The sequence below is a fragment of the Canis aureus genome, chromosome 6 (assembly GCF_053574225.1).
Source record: "Canis aureus isolate CA01 chromosome 6, VMU_Caureus_v.1.0, whole genome shotgun sequence".
Classification (NCBI taxonomy): Eukaryota; Metazoa; Chordata; class Mammalia; order Carnivora; family Canidae; genus Canis; species Canis aureus.
The window spans coordinates 38,665,977-38,686,386 of NC_135616.1; the positions used below are offsets into that span (position 1 = coordinate 38,665,977).

The following is a 20,410-nucleotide window of genomic DNA, read 5'->3' on the forward strand; positions in this document are numbered from 1 at the left end:
GCGGGGCTGGTCCGGAGCCCCCGGGGCGGGGGCGGGACGGGGCGGGACGGGGCGGGGCCTGGTGGCGTCTCCGCACCACGGGGTGAGCCTGGCAGACCCCGCGGCCGCCGCTACTCGGCGCGCGGCCCAGCACCTGCTGCCCTCGCCCCGCCCGGGGCGCCGCGGCCATGCGGCTGGCGCTGCTCTGGGCCCTGGGGCTCCTGGGCGCGGGCAGCCCTCTGACCTCACGGCCCCTCGCAGATATCGGTGAGTACCCGGCCCGCCGTGGGCGGCGGAGCGGGGAGGACGCACCGGGAGGAGGCGCGGGCTGGAGACCCGCGGAGACCCCCTACCAGAGCGCGGCCCGCCCCGGCTCGCTGTCCTGGCCTGAGGGCCCGGCGATGGAGTGGCGGAAGGAGGAGGGGGATGCCGCTCCCCCCTCCACCGCGGTCATCCTCTGCTCGGTCCCCCCGTGCATTTCCAGGCTCCGGGGCCGGGCACCGAAGGGCCTGGCCCAGCAGCCCCTCGGGATGGTGGGACAGGGTCGCTGCGCCCCGGGACCGACGTCTTCGCTCCTCTGGGGCCTAGCTGACCATTCCACCCAGTGCCAGGGCGCTGAGTGGGGACGGCCCGTAGGGTTTGGCGGAGAGGCTTCCCGGGCTCCCATCCCGGGCCTGAACGGCCAAGGCACACGCAGCCTGGTGCTGATGCCACCAGGAACCAGGCGCAGCGAGCGGGAGGGAGTGCGGGAGGAGCTGGGGGAGGGAGAATTAGCCAGGAAAGAGGCTGACACCAACTCCTCCTTGGAAGTTTCACTTCCAGCTGCTGTCTCGGCCTGGGGGCTGGGGGGGCGGGCAGGCGGGGTGGGCTGGGCGGAGGAGAGAGGGCCATTGTGGGACCGGGGTGCCCAGGGAGGAAGCTGGGCTGCGGCGAGCGGCGAGCGGGTGTGCCCGACAGGGTAGGGGGTTGTTTAGGGAGGGGTGTTTGCACTGCACACCCAGAAATGGGCGTTCCCGGCAGCTCCGCTGTGAGTGGGCACCGGGCCACCAGGCTTCGCCCAGGCTTGAGAGGCAGCGTTCCTAGGGGGTGACCGCGGGGGAGAAGGAAGGGGGCTCTCCCGGAGGACCTGGGATGGGCACCCCGGGTGGGGAGGTGCAGGTGGGGCACTGGGGTGAAAGCTGGAAGCCCCACAGAAGCCCCTTCTCTTCGGGATTCTCCTCTAAGTCCCAGCATGCAATGCAGGAGTCCTTCAAGCAGAGAAGGGGGGGCCTGTGGCCACCAGCTGTGCCCAATGCTGCTTCGGCTGCCACCTCTCTCAGCACCCTCTCGGGGGTCCTGGGGGCCCTGCAGGTGGCACTGAGGACGAGCATGCAAGGCCAGAGAGGGCCCTGGGTGGACCCTCGGAGCCCCAGATCCTTCGGGACCACCCCATGCTCAGCCTAGCAGAGATGCTTCAGGTGAGCCTCTCCCTCCCCTCAAGGGAAGAAATACAGCCCTGCCACCCCACAGAGCCTGGTTTTCAGGCAGTGTGGCTGAGGAGCAGGTGGGGATCTCAGGGTAGCATGGCCAACCCTGGTCTGGCTGCCCCTCCTGCTACAGGCCAGCACCTGGCTTCCCTTATGCCCTCCCTCTCTCTCCACATCTGCTCCCACATCTGCCACCACCCCAGCCGTCCATCTCCACCGGGGAACTCCCGAGGCCAGACCTGCTGCCTGGGTCTCCTTCTGTCCATTTTCTCAGGGTTTGGGGGTGGGGGGCTTGAAGAAGGTCAGGGCCACAGCAAACACCCCCCCTCCCCAATTCTAAAGCTGAGTCAGAGGAAGGGCTGGGGCCTGCACTGGGTCTTCCATGATGCTTCCTCTCTGGGCAGGAAGCCGAGAAGGGGCGGCTCAGATACCTTCCTTGACCTCCCCACACAACCCCCCAGAACAATGCCCCAGGCCGGGCAGGGCTTCCTGGCCCCTCCCTCGGGACCCCCCCTCCCCCCAGTGATCTAATCGTTGGTGCTCTCCTAAGGGCCTGGGGTTTTCTGGTTAGAGAAGATAGGCATTTTGGTCAGGGCCAGGGAGGTGACATGCCCTCTGCTGCCACAGACCAATCTTCCTGAGGCCTTTCGGATCAAATTAGAATTGGATGGTGACAGTCATATTCTGGAGCTGCTACAGAACAGGTAACAATGCTAGTGATGACGTTAATAATATTGATAACATGGCTAACCCCCATTCAGCATTTACTACATGCTGGGTACTAGCACCTGAACTTATTCAATCCTTATAACCACCTAACCACCTGTAAGGTAGATGCTGTTGTGTCTTACCGTCCTCATTTTCTATATGAAGCAGTCAAGGCACAAAGAGGCTAAATAATTTGCCCAAGGTCACACAGCTAGTAAGTATGTGGTAAAAACCAGATTAGAACCCAGGTAGCCTGACAGAGTTTGTGACCAAACCACTATACTCTGCTGCCTTTGGGGGAAGGCTGGCCCCCAACCACCCCTCTACCCCTGCCAGGCCTCAGTCTATCACCCCACCAACCCCCACCCCCACCCCACCCCCAGGGAGGCAACTGTCGCTGCCTGCCTTTTTTTGTCACAGGGACCAAGTCCCAGGCCGCCCATGGCTGATGCGGTACCAGCCTGATGGCATCCGTGTGGTCAGTGAGGGACACACTCTGGTGAGTCTTGTGCCCTGTTTCTGGCCTGAGGGGAAGAAGAGGGTGTGCCCCTCGAGGGCGCCCTCCCTATAGGACTCAGGAGGACACAGCATATCTTCACCAACAGGCTAGCCTCTTGGTCTCCAGCCTGGCCTGGCCTTCAAGGTTGCACTGCTATTTCTCTGCTGTAGGAGAACTGCTGCTACCAGGGAAGGGTGCAGGGCCACGCGAGCTCCTGGGTCTCTGTCTGCACCTGCTCGGGGCTCAGGTACCAAGGCCACCTCCCCTGCGGAGGGGCGGGGGGCAGTGAGGGGCATGAGGCACGGAGCTGAGAGGCTCTCTGACTTCCTGGGTCTTCCCAGGGGTTTGGTGATCCTGTCCCCAGAGAGAAGTTATATGTTAGACCTTGGGCCTGGGGACCTGCAGGCCCCCCCAAACATCTCCCGGATCCAGGACCTCTTCCTGCCAGGCCACACCTGTGCCCTGAGCCGGCATGCATCTGGGCCCACTCAGGCTCCCCTGGAGCAGCCCCCGGGACAGCACCACAGCTGCACTCGGGTGAGGACAAACAGCAAGAGGCTGGGCTTCTGTTGTCCCTGAGGGCCAGGCCCCAGACCCTCAGAGCCCTTTATCCCCAGAACCTTCTAAGGAGCAATTATCCACACCACTGTGTGAACACCATCTCCTTTCCTCTTCCCAGCAACCCTGGGAGGGATGTGCCATCAGTAGCTCATATGGGTGAGAAAACCAGCTCAGGGAGGTTAGTGACTTGCCCAAAGTCATTCAACTAATAAATGATATGTCCAGGATATACATGCAGGTACTTGGCCTAAAATCCACATCATATGATCCTGAATGCGGAGAGGCCTCCCTTGGCCATGGATGATACAGAATTACCAGTCATGAAACACTATGAATCCAATCTCCTAATTTATAAAACGGGGAAAATAGGGTCTCCTGGGTGGTTCGGTCTGTTGGGTGTCTGCCTTCGGCTCAGGTCCTGATCTCAGAGTCCTGAGATCCAGCCACGTGGGGCTCCCTGCTCAGTGAGGAGTCTGCTTCTCCCTCTGCCCCTCCCTCCTGCTTGTGAGCGCATAGCGCACTCTTTCTCACTTTCTCTCTCTCAAATAAATTTAAATATTTTAATTAATTAATTAATTAATTTAAAAGGCAGGGATAATAAAACTACCTTTCAGGGTTATTGTGAAGATTAATTGAATCTATATGCACAGTGCTTAGAACTATGCCTGAGGTATGAATATATTATGGTGTTAGCTATTTATTTTTTTAAGTATTTTTTATTTATTATTTTGAAAGATTTTATTTGTTCACGAGAGACACAGAGAGAGAGGCAGAGAGAGAAACCAACTCCTCGTAGGGAGCCCCATACGGGACTCAATCCCAGGACCACGGGATCACACCCTGAGCCAAAGGCAGATGCTCAACCACTCAGCCATCTAGGCATCCCAAAGTTTATTTTTTAGTAATCTCTACACCCATCATGGGGCTTGAACTCACAACCCCAAGACCAAGAGTCATGCATTCTATCAACTGAGGCAAACACCCCTATTATTATTATTTTAATTTGGAAAAAGCACTGAATTTGGAGCCGAAAAAGCAGGGCTCTACTCCCAGCTGCATGGCCTACATCTGGGTCCACCTTGGGCAAGTCCCTGGCCTCGAATCTCAGTGGTTCATCTGTAAAATGAGCCACACAGGGTGGGAGTGGACACAGCTCAGGCAGCCCTGTGGTGCACCTGATGCTCCTTCTTGCCCACAGCGGCGGCGGGACGTGGTGGCAGAGACCAAGATTATTGAGCTGGTGATAGTGGCCGATCACTCTGAGGTAAGCTTGCTGGCCCCTGTATGTCCTCCCCTGACCCCTGCCCACCCCGCTGTTTCACATGCCCATTTCTCTTGACCCACAGACGCAGAGGTACCCGGACTCCCAGCAGCTGCTGAACCGCATGCTGAAAGTGACCTTCCTCTTGGACACAGTGAGTGCCGGGCTGGGCAGCACCCCATTAGCCCTCCCCTCTGGCTGTGGGGGCCTCTCTCCTGAACCCAGTTCTTTCAGTTCTTCCGGCCCCTGAATGTCCGGGTGGTGTTAGTGGGCCTGGAGGCCTGGACCCAGCGCGACCTGGTGGAGATAAGCCAGGACCCAGGCCTCACACTGGACAATTTCCTCCACTGGCGCCGGGTGGACTTGCTGCCTCGACTGCCCCATGACAGTGCCCAGCTGGTGACGTAAGAGCCCCAAGCTCTGCCCCTGTCTGAGGCCTTGAGGCTCTGGCTGCCATGGCTTTGGGCCTGACCTTCAACCTCACAATCCCACAGTGCTACTTCATTCTCTGGGCCCACAGTGGGCATGGCCGTTCAGAACTCCATCTGTTCTCCTGACTTCTCAGGAGGGGTGAATATGGTGAGCCAGTTCAGGTCTCCTCTCTGTTCCCCTTCGTGGACTCCTCATTGGGGGTCCACTTATTCCCCAAAACCCCTACCAACTACCAACCCCCAAGCTCTGGGCCTAGGGGCAGGGCTGTGGGATGTAGCCCCTGCTGTTAGCTCACCAGTCTTTACCTGGGAGGGCTTCCCATTCCCTGGTGGGGAAGGGTAGAGGGGGCCCAGGGTCACAGAGCAAGGGAAGGGAACAGAGCTGAGCCAGATCCCCAGGCTCTTGCCACCCATGCCTGGGCTCTCCTCTTATTTAGAAGCAATTAAGGAGAGAGGCAGTGCTGAGTGCCCATGAGGTGAGATGGGGAGAACAGGAGCAGTTAGGCTGATGCTGGACCTGGGGTGTCCCCTCCCCAATGCCAGGACCACTCCACCAGTGTCCTGGGAGTTGCATCCTCAATAGCTCACGAGTTGGGCCACAGCCTGGGCCTGGACCACGACTTGCCCGGGAACAGCTGCCCTTGCCCCGGGCCGGCCCCTGCCAAGAGCTGCATCATGGAAGCTTCCACAGAGTGAGTAGCAGTTGGAGGAAGAGGGGTGTGGGGCAGGGGCAGGAGGCCACCACAGCCCCAATCTTTCTTGCCACCATCCCCAGCTTCCTGCCGGGCCTGAACTTCAGCAACTGCAGCCGGCAGGCCCTGGAGAAAGCCCTCCTGGATGGGATGGGCAGCTGCCTCTTTGAACGGCTTCCCAGCCTGCCCTCTATGGCCACTGTGTGCGGGAATATGTTTGTGGAGCCTGGAGAGCAGTGTGATTGTGGCTTCCCGGACGTGAGCCCCTCCCCCAGAACCTCACCCCACTGGCTTCTATGACCCCCTCCCTGGGCTCATTACCCCTCCTACCCCTCTGGAAAGCCAGAGCCTCGCGTGGCTCTAAAGGGACCAGCCACCCCTCTGCACACCTCCCTGTCTGTGGGGACGGCACATGGAGTGTGGGGCTCTGGCTTTCCCTCGCCATGTGTACCCTTCCGGGTCGGGCTCCCAGAGGATGGGCAGGGATGGCTCCCAAGCCTGCTCTGATACGAGATCGCTCTGCCCTCAGGACTGCACTGACCCCTGCTGTGACTACTTCACCTGCCAGCTGAGGCCAGGGGCACAGTGTGCATCTAATGGGCTCTGCTGTCAAAACTGCCAGGTGGGCACAGACCAGACTGGCCGGCCACCCGAAGCTCATCTGCTGAGCGTCAGGATGGAAAGGGTGACCCCCAGGGCCCTGGTTGGACCCGCCCAGCACTCACACACTGCTACACCCTCACCCCACAGCTGCGCCCGGCTGGCTGGCAGTGCCGTCCTGCCCGAGGGGACTGCGACTTACCCGAGTTCTGTCCAGGAGACAGCTCCCATTGCCCTCCTGATGTCAGCCTGGGTGACGGCGAGCCATGTGCAGGGGGACAGGCTGTGTGTGTACAAGGGCGCTGTGCTTCCTACGCCCAGCAGTGCCAGGCTCTCTGGGGACCAGGGGCCCAGCCCACTGCACCACTTTGCCTCATTGCTGCCAATACTCGAGGGGATGCATTTGGGAGCTGTGGGCGCAGCCCTAACGGCAGCTACATGTCCTGTGCCCCTAAGTAAGTGTGGAGCTTGGGTTCCCCTCTGGGTGTGTGGGAGCCTTGACCTGACCCTGTCCCTCATCCCTTCCTTCAGAGATGCCATGTGTGGACAGCTCCAGTGCCAGGGGGGTCAGGCCCAGCCTCTGCTGGGCTCAGCCCGGGATCTGCACTGGGAGGTGCTAGAAGCCAACGGGACCCAGCCAAGGCTGAACTGCAGCTGGGTCCACCTGGACCTGGGTGACGATGTGGCCCAGCCCCTCCTGGCGCTGCCCGGCACAGCCTGTGGTCCTGACCTGGTAAGCAATCTGAGTGGGCAGAGCCAAGAGGGGAGGGCCCTCTGGGGCACAGAAAGCAGTGCCGTGGCCTCACTGGCCACCAGTGTAAAAGGCTCAGACTCTGGGGAGCAAGGGGGGCGGGTTCAGACTCATACTTCAGATAGCAAGTTCTGTCATCCTATGAGCCTCGGCTTCTCCAGCTTGTGGCTTCAGCCGTCCTGGCCTCATGGTGCTAGGAAAGCTTTGTGAAAATGTGATCTTTCTTCTCCCTGGGGCAGGTATGCATTGACCATCAGTGCCAGCCTGTGGACGTCCTGCGTGCCCAGGAATGTCGAAGCAAATGTCACGGGCACGGGGTGAGCTGGCATGGGGGAGACAGGAGGGGAGCAGGGAGCCCCCAACGAGGCCAGTGATGGTGGACTTTGGACACACACATACCTATGTTCCAATCCTCGTTCTACTCCTTCCTGGCTGTGTAACCTGGGCCAGATAATTAACCTCAGGTCCCCTCTGAGCTTTTCTTAGCCATCCAATGGGCGGATAACAGTACCCACTTCCCAGGATCCCTGAGATGAGCATGAGAGCGCCTGGCATAGGACCTGGCTTGGAGAAGGCGCTAACCCAGTTAGGTGGATTTTATTTCCTCTGGCATGGACACAGGCTCCCTCTGCCCACCCCATCATCCCCAGCACACCTTCTAATTGTAGACATAGGAGATCCTGAAAAGCTGGGGACAGGGAAATGCGACCCCAGAGTGCAGAGCCCCTCATCGCTCAACCTGTCACCCCCCTAGGTCTGTGACAGCAAAGGACATTGCCACTGTGAGGAGGGCTGGGCGCCCCCTGACTGCACCAGCCATGTCAGAGGTAGCTGGGGGACAGGGGCAGCCGGGAGGGCAACACGGCTTAGCCTTTACCGTCCCCCCTTCCTGACCTCTTCCTCACCCCCTCCCATCCTCTGACCACTTCACCTCCATGTCCACCCTCTCCCCCTTCCCTGGTGTAGGATTCCTAGCCCTGCCCACCTTCAAACCTGCCCTCACCCCACAGCAACCAGCTCCCTGACCACAGGGCTGCCCCTCAGCCTCCTGTTGGTGGTAGTCCTGGTACTGCTTGGTGCCAGCTACTGGCACCGTGCTCGCCTGCGTCAACGACTCTGTCAACTCAAAGGGCCCAGCTGCCAGTACAGGTACCTGCTCCCTCAATAGCTCTGGGGTCCTGGCCCCACCCCCGCCAAAGCCCCTCAGACCACCCCATGCACCCTCCGTCCCCTCCGTGTGCCGCATAACTCCTTACGCACAGATCCATGGAGGGTAGCTGGAAGCCAGGGCCACTTCTGCCCCTGAGCCCCTGGGCTAAGTAGGTGGAGCCCTCCCCACATCTGATCAGCCCTAAACTGCACATGAGCTGCTCTCCCAGGAGCTGCAAAGGGACCACCCCACCCAAGGGTCGCATGTGGGTGGAGAGCACAGTCTGAGCCTGGACCCTCTCCCTCCTTGCTTTTCTCCATGGTCAGAGCGGCCCAGTCCGGTCCCTCAGAATGCCCAGGACCCCCACAGAGGGTCCTGCTGATGCCAGGGGCCAAGGTAAGTCATGGATAGCAGGGGAGAGAGGCCCCCCTTGTCCAGGCATCTAACGTGGGCCCTGGGGTGGGGGTACTAAAGGCCCTAGATGCAGAGAAAGACCCCCAGGGCCCAGGAGTCAGCCAGAGGAGCCAGGGCCAGCCCTTCCTACACCCCCTACGTTCACCCCTCCCCTGCCCCAGCTGCAGGCCCAGAATCAGAATCCAGCCTGGAGTGGGGAGGGGCAGTCACCTAGGAGGGTCTGCTGAGTCCTTTGAGCTGGCCAAGCTGGTGGCTTTGAGAGGTGGGTCTGTGGGTGCTCCCAGCCGGGGCCCCTGGAGGATGCGGGGCTCAAAAATGGCCTTCAGTATGCCACTACCTGCTGAGGCTCAGGTCACCATGTGTAGAAGGGCTGCTGCACGCCCCGCAAGCCCTCTGGAGCTGATGACGGGGTATGTGTGTGGAGGTGGTCTGCATGCTCACCCCACCACTGGTCACCCCCCTCTGCATGCAACTGAATAACCGCATGCACAGTTTCCACCTCCCCTGGGGCCCTGGCTGCCCCTCCCCAGGCACTAACCCCTCTCTGCTCACATCTCTCTGATCCCTCTCCCCTTCCCCACCCCACCCTGCCTGCCTGCTCCTCCTGCTCTCTCAGCAGGCTGGTATTCTTGGCTTCCCAGCACCCCCCTCCAGACCGCTGCCTCCTGACCCTGTGCCCAAGAGACTCCAGGTAAATCCAGGCCAGGCCCTGCCCTGACCCAGGGCAGGTGGGAGGCTTGGTGCCCAGCTGCAGTTCCCACCCCTGTCCCCTGCCAGTAGCGCTCTCTGTGAGGGGACCAGGGTGCCCCTTGGCCTGCAGACACTCTGAGCCCCAGCAGCAGCAAAGGGTGAGCCTCCTGCCTTGTTTTCTACCACCACCTGGTGGTCAGTGGCAGGACTGCAGCCGGCCCGGGACACCGCTGTGACCCATCCCTTCCTCCCCTGAGGCTTCTGCTGGCAGAACCCCAAGCCCTGTGCTCATGTCCCCATTCTCTCCTGCCCCCTGGCTGACTTTGCATGTTGAACTGAACCCCTCAAGAAAACCACTGCATGCTCACTTGCCCCTGGCCATGCTCTCACAGCACTGCCCATCTCTCTGTCCAGGCTGAGCTGGCTGACCGGCCCAATCCCCCCACCCGCCCTCTGCCCGCTGACCCGATGGTGAGGCACCCGAAGGTAACAGTGTGGGGAGAGAAGGGTGCAGCCTCTCCCCCACCCAGGGCTGTGGTGCTTATTGTCCTGGCAGTGGTGGCCATGGTGAGATGCCCCCTCTGTGTGTGAGGACACACACCCCCGGTGTCCTTTAACGGTGACAGGTTTGTGTGGAAACAAAGGTGACCTCTGGAGCCGACCCCACAAGCTGGGGTCCCCCAGCAACAGGAGTGGGCAATAGGACATCTCCCAAGCCAGCCTCCTGCTTTCTCTCTCACCCTCAGGGGCCTGCCAAGCCCCCTCCCCCGAGGAAGCCACTGCCTGCCAACCCCCAGGGCCGGGGCCCTTCGGGTGACCTGCCTGGCCCAGGAGCTGGAATCCCGCCTCTAGTGGTACCGTCCAGGTAGGCTCGGAGGGGCGCGGAGGGGCGCTAATGGTCTGCGGAAAGGGGGACTTCTGACCTTTTTTCTGGGCTTCCCGCACCCCAGGCCTGCGCCGCCGCCCCCAGCAGCGTCCTCCTCGCTCTACCTCTGACCTCTGCTGAGGTTCCGCTGCCTTCAGCCCCGACGTAGGACTTCCAGGGGCGGACCGGCCCTGGGAGTGCCCCGCGATGACCGAAGGAGCCGGAGCCTGGTCGCTGCGGAGTAGGCACCTTCAGACCCCCAGCACTCCTGCGCGCCGACCCGCCCACGAAGCCTGTGGCGGGAGGTGGGGAGGGGCTGGGTGCCAGACTGGGCCGAGGGGGTGCCCACAGCCGGTACCTGCTCTGGTGCAATAAACGTGAGGTCTGGGGAGCGTGCCTGGGACTTTTCTCCGCTCCGGGAAGGCCGCGCGCCCTGCTGCGGTTCCAGGGCTGGCCGCCAGGAGGCGCTGCCGCCTCGAACGAGGGCGAGCGTCCGGGGCTGGGTCCGCGTGTATTCCCCGGACGCTCGCGGTAGCTTTCTGCCTGGTCTGCGACGACTCTGCGCAGCCAGGACTGCAGAGAGCTGGTAAGACCCGTGCCGCTCCCTGCCGCCGAGTCCTCGCCCTCAAGGCTGCACGACCCCACGGACGGCTGTCCACAAAGCGGCCCAGCTGTTGGACCCGCCGTCCCCACCCTCCGACCAGTGGCTGGGAAAAGTGGATCTGGCTGGTGTTCTCAGCGCCCCGGAGCCGGGGCGGAGCGGGGCGGCGGCTCCCACGATCCCAAGGCCGTGCACCTGCCGCCTCCCCCTCGCCTGCCCCACCTGAGGGCTTGGGAACAAAGGTGCTTTGTACAGGCCGCCACCGCACCGCCTCATTATTTCAGCTTCGGGAATGGGGCCGCGCGAGCCCCCAGCCCAGAACGAAGGTGTGGGGCGGGAAGAGATAGGCGCCAACCCTCAGGTGGGCACGAGCTCCCCGCGAAGGCTCTGGAAGGGGGGCGGGTGGGGGAGTCCCAGGAGGCGATGTGTCCCTTCCCCTCGCGCTACCCCTGGATGGTCAAGGAAAGATGGGCAGTACCCCCTAAGGTGGCCCCGGACGGGCTTCGTGGATCCTCGCGCGTGCCCCACTTTTCCTCTTTCTGGCCAAAGGCGGCGTGCCCCTATTAAATCTTCCAAATGTGTGATGAGGCTCCCTACCCGGTACGAACGCAGACACGAAAGACGCGACCTCCCTAAAACGAACTCGCAGACGGTGCACGCGTGGCCCTGCCCGCCCCTCGCGACGCGGGGCAGCCGGGGTGGGAGCGTGGAGAGCCCGGCGTGCGCCTCGGCGCACGGAGGGTTAACAGGAGTTGGCTCGGAGTCGGGAGGCGGGGGCGCGCCCCCATTGGTGGAAAGTTACCCGGAGGCGTGGCCCGCGAGTCTCCGCACCCCACCCCCCGTTCCGCACCCCCCCACCTCCACTTTGTACCTTTCTCGCCGCGGCGGCGGAGCGGGCCGGTACCGGCCGGACCAGACCAGAGCGGACCCCAGGGGCGATGCGGCTGCTGCCCCTGCTGCGGACTGTCCTCTGGGCCGCGCTCCTCAGCTCCCCGCTGCGCGGGGGCTCCGGCCTCCGCCACGCTGTCTACTGGAACTCCAGTAACCCCAGGTAGCCGGGCCGAACCCGGCCGACCGCGGCCCGGGCCTGCGCGCTCCCGGCCCCTGCGCGCGCCCCACTCTGGTTCTGTGCGCGGCGCCGCCTGGGCCCGGCCGCGCGCCGGGGCTCCTTTGTTTGAGCCGGCGGGGGGAGGGGGAGGGAGGGGCGAGGCGCGCCCGAGGCTCCCCCCGCCCGCACGTGTGGGGGGGCGGGCGGAGGACCCCCGCTCCGAAAGCGGAAAGTGGGATCTAGGAGCCGGGAGCTGGGGGGCCCCTGGCCTGCGCTCCGGGCCCCGCCCCCTCGCTTCTCCCTGCTCTCCCGCTGTTCCACCCGCCTCCGGCCGGAGCTGGGGCGGGCGGTCTGGAGAGGAAGGGAGGGGGCTTCACTCTCGGGAAAGAACGTGCTGTACCCTCCTGCTCGCTCGGCCTCCTGATCCCATTCGCTTCTGCGTTCATCTCCATCATCCTCCGTCCTTCTATTTCTGTCCTGTCTCGGCCCTGCTCCTCCAGCTGAATCACCTTCGGGCAAGTCGTTTGACTCCGTAACCTCACTTACCTCATCTGTAAAATGGGCTAATACCACCTGGTATTCTGGGAAATCAGGCGGGCGGGCTGAGGTCGCGTGTGGGAGAGAGGTGTCGGCTGTTCAGATACAAACTATTATTTCTTTCTCCCGAGCCTTTGAACCTCGGTATTTTGGACTGTTTTCATTTCTCTGCGCAGTTCTCCCTGTCTCTCTCTGCTTTTCCATCTGCTTGCCTTTCTGATTTTCTCCTCGAAGCCAATCTGTGACTCTGTTCATTTGTTCACTCACCAGCGTTTGGACGCAGTGTGCCGCGTGCCAGGACATGTGCTAGGATGCTAGCTATAGCAGATGGGACCCCAGCTCTAGCCTCTGAGAGCCCAAGAGACCCCCAGGGCCGGCAGGCATGAAGAGGGTCATTACAATACCCGCAGCACGTGATCACAGCCATTGTGCTCCCAGGGCCACATCCCCCTTGGTTCCAGACCAGTGCCTCCGAATCCCTTGGAAAACTTGTTAGAAATTCAGGTTCCTAGCCCCCAACCCTGAGGTTTCTGGCTCATTCATGCAATCTGCAAATATTTATTGAGCGTTGGGGCAGGACCCATTTCCCGGTGCTCGGGATGCTGTGGAACCATCAGACCAAGGCTCAGCTTTGGTCCTATCCCACTGAGCTGAACCCAGGAATCTGCATTTCTGATCAGAACTTCAGATACAGGTGGTCCTTAGACCACCCATTGTGGCATGGCTAGAGGGGGCGCTCATAAGTCAGGCTGGACTGTGTGTGGTAGTGAAGGCGGAAGGAGGCTCATAATGTGTAATGCTGTGGGGGGCAACCTATCCCAGCTCTTCCATCCTGGCTCCCACAGGCCATTCCCAAGAGGTTGGGAAGGGAGTCCTGAGTAGGCCAAAGATGAGTGGATATCTGGAGGTGCCTCCCTTCCATGTCTGACATTTCCTTGTCCTGAAAAGTAAAAAGAAAAAACAAGCCCCCCCCCTCAATCCTCTCTCTCTCTCTCTCTCTCTCTCTTTTTTTTTTTTTTTTGATGGCAGTCTTCTTGTCAGTATTGGATTGAGAGCTATCAAGTAGGCTTCCTCCCCCTGCTTCTGTCGAAGAGACCTCAGTCCCTGCAGCCGGTGACTGCACTGCGGGCCCAGATCACACCGCCGCCCCTATGCCCCAGTGTCTTTGCAGCAGATGCCCAGCAAACATCTAGCAAGTGCACAAGGCTATGTCAGGCCCTCTGCTGGGCACTGGAGCCAGAGAGCTGGTGGCAGCGCCAACCTGAAGATGTAGGGTGTGCTGAGTGGCCCTGTTACCCTTGAGCCCCACAGTCCTGGGCACTGAGTCCCTACACCCCCCAATGCCTGCGAATTGGTTACTTCCCTCATTTCTTGGCTCTGTCTCAAGAATTGTCAGGCTGGGAAACTGAGGCCTTCCTGAGCTGCTCCCTCCCTCATGGGTGGGGGAGAGGCTGGCAGGTATCTCGGGGAGGTCTTTCTGACCCTAGTGCCCCAGGCGAGCTGCACCTGCCCCTTCAGCCCACACCTGCTTTACCTGCCTTATGCCTGCAGGCTACTGGGAGGAGACGCCGTGGTCGAGCTGGACCTCAACGATTACCTAGATATCTTCTGTCCACACTACGAGGGCCCAGGGCCCCCTGGCGGCCCTGAGACATTCGCTTTATATATGGTGGACCGGCCAGGCTATGAGGCCTGCCAGGCCCAGGGCCCAGGTGCCTTCAAACGCTGGGAGTGTGCCCTCCCCTTTGCTCCCTTTGGACCTGTCCGGTTCTCCGAAAAAATTCAACGCTTCACACCCTTCTCCCTTGGCTTTGAGTTCTTGCCTGGAGAAACCTACTACTACATCTGTGAGTAACCAGGGCACAATGCGGGGGATGGGGCACCCTGCCACTGCCTGGTCAAGGCAGAGAACCCCAGCTGGGGAGAAAGGAGGGGTCTGGGAATGAAGGGGGAACCTGAGTCCACAGCAGGGGGGTCTCAACAGCCCGGGGGGGGGGGGGCGGTCTACAGGGGACCTGAGTTGACAAGGGAGGGGGGAATTCTACAGTGGGGGACCTGAGTGTACAGCAGGAGAGGTCTACAGTGGGAGGGACCTGACTTTTTTTTTTTTTTTTTTTTTTTTGGGACCTGACTTTACAATGGGGGGAGAGTCTACAGTGGGAAGGGTCTACAGTAGGGGAACCTGAGTCTACAGCAGGTAGGGGGTCTACAGTGGGGGGAAGTTTTCCAGTGGGGGAGGAGTCTACAGCAAGGAGGAGAAAGCAAGAGGAGCCAGGAAAGGGGACACGATGGGGGGAACGGGTGGGGCCTGGCACCAGGGTGTGGAGCAGAAGTCAGGGAAGGCTTTCCAGGGAGCCCGAGAGAAGATACAGATCAGAAGGGTCTGAAGGAGCTCAAGGGGGGCAGACTCGCCTGTACTAATGTCTTCCTCCCAATTCCCCACCATCCAGCGGTACCACCTCCAGAGAGTTCTGGCACGTGTTTGAGGCTCCAGGTGTCTGTCTGCTGCAAGGAGAGCAGTAAGTGGGCTGGAGTATGGGGAGCAACCCTTCTGGTGAGGATGGGGCCCTCGGAGGGAAGGAGGCACGGGAGAATCTGGGAGCACCAGACCCTGTGGGGTCCAAGTGGGGCTTTTTGCTGTGGCCTCTTCTCCCCCCCTTTATCTTTGTGGGAGCTTCCACTGTACCCTTTCATGCGGGGCCAAGGACATGCTATCTCCAGGGCCACAGCTTTCAGGCCTCAGCTGAACTGGGACCCTGGGACAGGAGTGAAGAGCCCAGGGCCAGGGCAGGAAGGAGGCCGCTGAAGGGGAGGGTCCCTGAAGGGGAGGGTCCCTCAGCACTGCCCCTCCCTCACAGGGTCAGAATCAGCCCATCCTGTTGGAAGCCCTGGAGAGAGCGGCAGGTCAGGGTGGCAAGGGGGGGGTGCTCTCAGCCCCCTCTGTCTCTTGCTGCTCTTGCTGCTCCCAATTCTGCGTCTCCTGCGAGTTCTCTGAGCCAAGTGGACCCCTCTGCCACCCCCAGGAGCGAGAGCCCTCCCAAGACTCCCCGCAGGAGCTGCCCTCCACCCCCCCACTGCCACTTGAGCTGGTATGTCAACCAGCCAGAACAATGGAAGAGTGGGGGGGGGGGTCAGAGGGTCTGAGGTGAGCCTTCCAGGGGCTGGCCCTTTATTACAGGCTGAAGAGGAGCTGCAGGGCAACTGCACACAGCCCTGGGCATGCTGGAGCCCAGGGTCAGAACATAGGGTCTCTGTCAGCTGCTTTGATGTTCTCATTCTGCCCCCTAGAATTGCTGGGGTTTAGTGGGATTTAGCCCTTGAGTCTGTGGGGCCAAGATGGAAGACCTGGGCACAGGTGGATCACCAGACCAGGGCAAAGAAGCAGCCCAGGCCTGCTCTCTGTGTCCGGTACCCTGTGGGCAGCATTTCCCCTCCCCAAGGGGTCACTCACTTGTCTTCTATGAAGACGGACTTGCCATGAGATTGAATATCATGCCAGTTTGTATTTTTATAAGTGTCTGGACCAAACACTCAATAAACCACCCAACTTTTTGTTGCTGTCCCCCATCTACTACCCTCTGGCTCCTTCCTTGGCACCAGGACTCCCTGTGGCCTTTGCTCTCAGCTTCACTTGGCCTGACCTCCATGCCAGCTGTGCCCAGGCCATCCATTCCAGGCCTTGGTGGGTACCCCTCTGGGCAGTATGTGGGTACCCCTCTGGGCAGTATGCGGTGGGTGCCAGCAGCAGCTGTAGACCTTGGCACCCTCTCCCCACTCCCTAGCCGGCTTCCTGTGCCAAGGAGGGGGCAGATGCTCCTGACAGCCCACCCACTTGGGGCACTGGCCAAACTCTGGTAGCTCAAGCAGGGCGCTTGGGCAAAATCCAGCGCTGCTGGAGGGACAGCACCTGAGTTTCAGAATGCCTGGGTCCCTGAGCACTGGGCATCCTTCCTCCTCCCCAAGAGCGGGCTGGGAGGCGCCTGGCCTAGAACTGGGAAGGTGGGGTCAGATCAAAGCCTCCTTCCCCAGCGGTTTCTTTGTTCTTTGCTTTTATAAGGAGGAGGGGGTGGGGCCGAAGAGGGAGGGCCCCTCGCTCTCAGCCCCACACTGTCTCTCCCATCTTTGGCAGGCGAGGCTGTGGTCCCCCCAAGCCCAGCCGCATCTCTCCTTATGAACGGTGTCCTGGGTGGGGCCCGGGGAAGGGGTGCCGCTGCCCTCTCAGCTGTGCCCCAACCGCCCCCAGGGCCCCGCAGCCTCGGCTGGCATCGTGCCTGCCCGCCTGGCACCGAGCCAGCGATCGATAGGTGGATGTTGTGCTGATTAGCTCGGCCGGGCTGCGGCAGCGAGAGGCGGCGTGTGAACAAGCGGGGGGCGGGCGCGGGGCAGCCGGGGGGAGGGGGGGAGGGGGGGTGCGGGAGGCCGATAGACGCGGGAGCTCTGCAAATCGAGGCCCCTCCCCCACCCCGGACACACCCCGTCGGATCCCGCTCCTTCTGTGGCTTCCCGGGCTCTAGGTGAGGGGGGAGGACACCACCGCGGGCGGGCCAGACGCCGGCACCCCCTCCCCCATTCGAGGCCCCTTTCGGAAAGCGCCTCGTCTGGAAGTGCACGTGCCCGCGTGTTGCCCGCGTGTTCGCGCGTCCGCAGCCCCGCTAGGGTCCTTAGCGGACTGCAGGGGCCAGGGGGCTCCGAGCGGTGGCGTCTGAGCTGGAGGATGAGCTACGGCGCCATCCTCTGGCCCCGGGTTCGAGCTGCGCCCCTACTGTCATCCAGGGGAGTGTCCGTGAGTGGCCGTGGAGACCGAGAGCACTGCTGCCACCCCCACCAGGAGCCGTAGCCGGGGCGTGCGGGGGCGACTGGGGACGGTGGGAGTCTCACCCTGTGGCCAGCCTCCCAGACCCCCTGGCCAACCCTCCCGGTGACGAGGTGGGCGCGGGGGGCGCGGGAGGCCGGGGCAGCTGTCTCCCACTCGGCACTGGAATGCGCGCCCTCACCGGGCTGCCCTCTCCAGGCAGGTGCCTCAGCCCACGCCCCAGCGGCCAGGCAGGGGCGCGACGGTCGCAATCTCCAGCCCGCCGGTCCTTTCCTCACAGCTGGCCCTGCGCCTTCGGCAGGGTCAGCCCCGGGGCGCGCCCCCCAGACGGGCCGAGGCGGGCGGAAGGGCCCGGGCGGCCTTCCCGTGACTGGGCCCGACCCATGAGAAGGCCTGGAGGCGCGTTCCGGGGCGCGGTTCCAGGAGGCTGGGCAGGCCTGTGAGTTTTGGGGCGTCACCAAACCCCTAAACTCAGAGGCGCTAGACGACCCAGGGTGGGGCCCTCAGTTCGCTGGGCCCGCCCTAGTCTCTCCCCAGCACATGCGAAAACCCTGGTCATCTGCCTCATTCTGTCTCCTCCCAAGAGCGTCCTCCCAAGAGCGGGGTGGCAAATCACCCTCTTTCCCTAAAAGTGAAACCCTGGAGCTTTGGTCATTTTCTGTGACCCCTCCCTTTTTTCTTCTCTTTCAGTAATTCTTCCTTCCTTTGCTTATTCATTCATTCATCAAATTGTGAGCTCCCAGCACGCCGCCCTTCTTTCAGCAGGCCACAGCAGCTGGGGTCGTCGGGGGGATTCCCAGCGGTGACGCATTTGGAGAGGGGCACTCTGGCTTCCAAAAAGCCAATTGAATCCCGGGGCCTTGGGCATGAGGTCATCAGCCGTGATGCCCATTGGTTCGCCTGGACTGAGGAGGGGGTCCCCATAGCAACCGACAGTGTGTCCCATCATAACCCTGAGAGTGGTCTTTGCTTGAGCTCCAGTGGCAGCTTGGGTGGCTGTTGCGGTTGGGGGTGGGGAGACTGGGGTGGACCTCAGTTTCCCTTGTCCTGCAGCCCTAGCCCAACCAAGCTCCTGTAATTCTCAGAGATCCCTATTCTCACTGTAATGGCCAGTGAAGGGGAGGGGAGGAGTGCTGGCAACAGTGTTGGGGTCTGGGGTCTAGGGTGTGGGAGCCGGAGCTGTCCCCACCCACCGGGAATGCTAATTCTGAAATCCTACTGGTCTTCTGCATATCGTCTGCATCTCATTTGCATTCTCTTCATTTAAGGTCAAATTGAGCAGACATCGCCACATCCCCAGTCCTGTCGCTTGTCTGTATCCCGACTTTATCCCTTAGCAGCTCCATAATTTATCTCTCCTTTTGCTGTGCCTTACCCACCCCCCTTCTAGCCTCCAGTGTCTCCTCCAGTGAGAGGGGGCACAGCCTAGCTAAAGCAGAAAGAAGTCGGCCTCTCCCTCTGGATGTTTGTTGACAGATGGGGAGGGCTGGTCTGTACTGTCTAGAGACTACATTGGCAAAGCAAATGGTGGGGGGAGGTGCCCCGGCTGGGTTGAGGGTCTCCAGGGCCAAATCACCCACCCACCCGGCAGGATGCTGGAACTAGGGATGCCTGCTTCCAGCAAGGGGCAGGCCTGCCCACCTGTCTGGTGCCAGGGCAGCTTCCTTCCTCCAATTAAATACTAATGAGGTGTCATTAACCCTTAGCTTGCCTGCCAGCCCTCAGGTGGAGCTCAGATTCATGGTCTTCCACCAAACCAAGAAGGAGGCCCTTTGAAGAAGCCGAGAGGTAGTGGGGTCAGGGGGCCAGGAGGCCAGGAAACCAGCAGGCAGGACCAGAGGCACTGGTTATCCTGTGTGCTGCTGAGGGGCTCTAGACATGGGCGTCCCTGCTGGCTGAGTGCACTTACTCCTCTGTGCATCAATTCAACAATTATTTGTGAATCACTTCCCTACTCCTACCAACTCAACACCAGGCTGCATGCTACATGCTAGGGATATGCACTTGCATCAGACAAGATCCTTTCCCTTAAGGAATCTTCAGTTTACTCAGGAAGACAAACCGGCCAACAAATAATTATAATGCCAAGTGCAAATGCTACTACGGAGCTACATCTAGCGTATGTAGCTATGGGAAGATGAGCTGTCAGAGAAGACATGGATTTGAAAGACAAAGTTTAAAGCAGGGAGGGAATGTGTAGAACTAATAATGCTTGTGTGTGTGTGACTCAGTGTGAGTCCGTGTTTAGGTGTGTCCTCAGGACTGCTAGTGTTTGCCCTCCCACAGCTGTATTTTATGTATGTATATATGTGTATATATGTGTGAGAATGTGTACATGTGTTGTCTGGATCTCTCTGTGTCTGGAATCCCTTCTCCTGAACACACATTGTGGTTTTATTACAGATCAGTGTTTGCCACGAAGCTCTTGTACAGATTAGCCTGGACCTGCCCAGCCCAGGGGAGGGGAGTACAGAGAACTGATGTTGGCTCTTTGGGAAGGAGTGGGCAGGCACTCTCTTCACACTTGGGGGCCCAGACTCTTGGCTCCCCAGTTGGCAGCAGTGGGCCAAGGGAGGCAAAGGGCTGGACCCTAAGCTATGGTAGCATGTACCTGAGCTTTAGTCCCCTCTGGCCCTGACTCCCCGGAGGAGACATAGGGGTTATAGCCACCACTCCCCACTAAGGTCTCAGGCCCCCTCCCCCAACCTATTCTGTCTGCAGAGGAGCAGGCCAGCTCAGACCTGTCTGCTGGCTCTCCTGTGGAGCAGATCCTCTCCAGAGGATTCCAGAAGGCTGGGGAATGCTGGAGCCTCCCAAGAGGCCCAGTAGTCTACTCTGGCCCTCTGAGGCTCCCTCCAGCCTGGATTCCCCCCACCCACTCTGGGGTGCTACTTCTCTAGGTTTTGCCCAGACATAGCCATCTTCACCAGGGATCCTCTCAACCGCTAGGCAGAAGGTGGGGTCCTGAGTTCTGGCCATGAGGACCTGGTGGGGGTGTGTTGTGAGGCTTAGAGACCTCTCTGCCCCACTTCCCTCTCCATGAAGCTACTTCCTGGAAAGCTCAGTTTTGGTGGCAGGAGAGAGAAGAGAGTCTCGATCTAGGCAGAGTTTTAGGGGTTAGGAAGAGGCTCTGTGGTCTGAGAAGGTCAGGGATCCCTCCCTCCACACTGTCAAAGATGAGGACTTCCAGGTTTGGGCTGAAACTCCCCCCTCCCCCTGATTCCATCTCATTGTTTCCTGCCCTGTCCCACTCCCCAAGCCCTGGTCCAGCTCTGTCTCCATGACAACTTTTAGAGAAGCTTGGAGAGAAGGAGAAGGAATGGAAAAGTGAGTCTAGGGCTAGT

At 60.8% G+C, this 20,410-nt stretch overlaps 2 protein-coding genes across 25 annotated transcripts; both read left to right on the top strand.

Annotated features, from left to right (window-relative positions):
* The first annotated feature begins 90 nt into the window (after positions 1–90).
* ADAM15 (ADAM metallopeptidase domain 15) lies at positions 91–10,458 on the top strand. 24 transcript variants are annotated; one of them, XM_077900884.1, is made up of 23 exons: positions 91–246; positions 1,330–1,436; positions 2,073–2,149; positions 2,574–2,652; positions 2,823–2,899; positions 2,994–3,189; positions 4,412–4,477; positions 4,560–4,628; positions 4,709–4,878; positions 4,969–5,053; positions 5,449–5,597; positions 5,681–5,855; positions 6,127–6,219; positions 6,348–6,652; positions 6,729–6,930; positions 7,188–7,265; positions 7,703–7,775; positions 7,959–8,097; positions 8,425–8,494; positions 9,129–9,203; positions 9,617–9,688; positions 9,829–10,067; positions 10,153–10,458. In XM_077900884.1, exons 1-23 carry the CDS (start codon positions 168–170, stop codon positions 10,196–10,198), a joined length of 2,721 nt encoding a protein of 906 aa, XP_077757010.1. In that variant the 5' UTR covers positions 91–167; the 3' UTR covers positions 10,199–10,458. The 24 variants fall into 24 exon arrangements, 19 of the variants coding, with proteins under 19 accessions (XP_077757010.1, XP_077757012.1, XP_077757020.1 ...); XM_077900886.1 differs by having other exon boundaries at positions 9,132–9,203; XR_013381574.1 differs by having other exon boundaries at positions 95–246; positions 1,204–1,436; positions 9,154–9,203; positions 9,949–10,067; positions 10,153–10,173.
* Positions 10,459–11,513: 1,055 nt separating this feature from the next.
* Positions 11,514–15,381, top strand: EFNA4 (ephrin A4). The gene is made up of 4 exons (XM_077900925.1): positions 11,514–11,719; positions 13,805–14,100; positions 14,704–14,772; positions 15,112–15,381. The coding sequence occupies exons 1-4, from the start codon at positions 11,607–11,609 to the stop codon at positions 15,246–15,248; spliced, it is 615 nt and encodes a 204-aa protein (XP_077757051.1). The 5' UTR covers positions 11,514–11,606; the 3' UTR covers positions 15,249–15,381.
* The last annotated feature ends 5,029 nt before the right edge of the window (positions 15,382–20,410 follow it).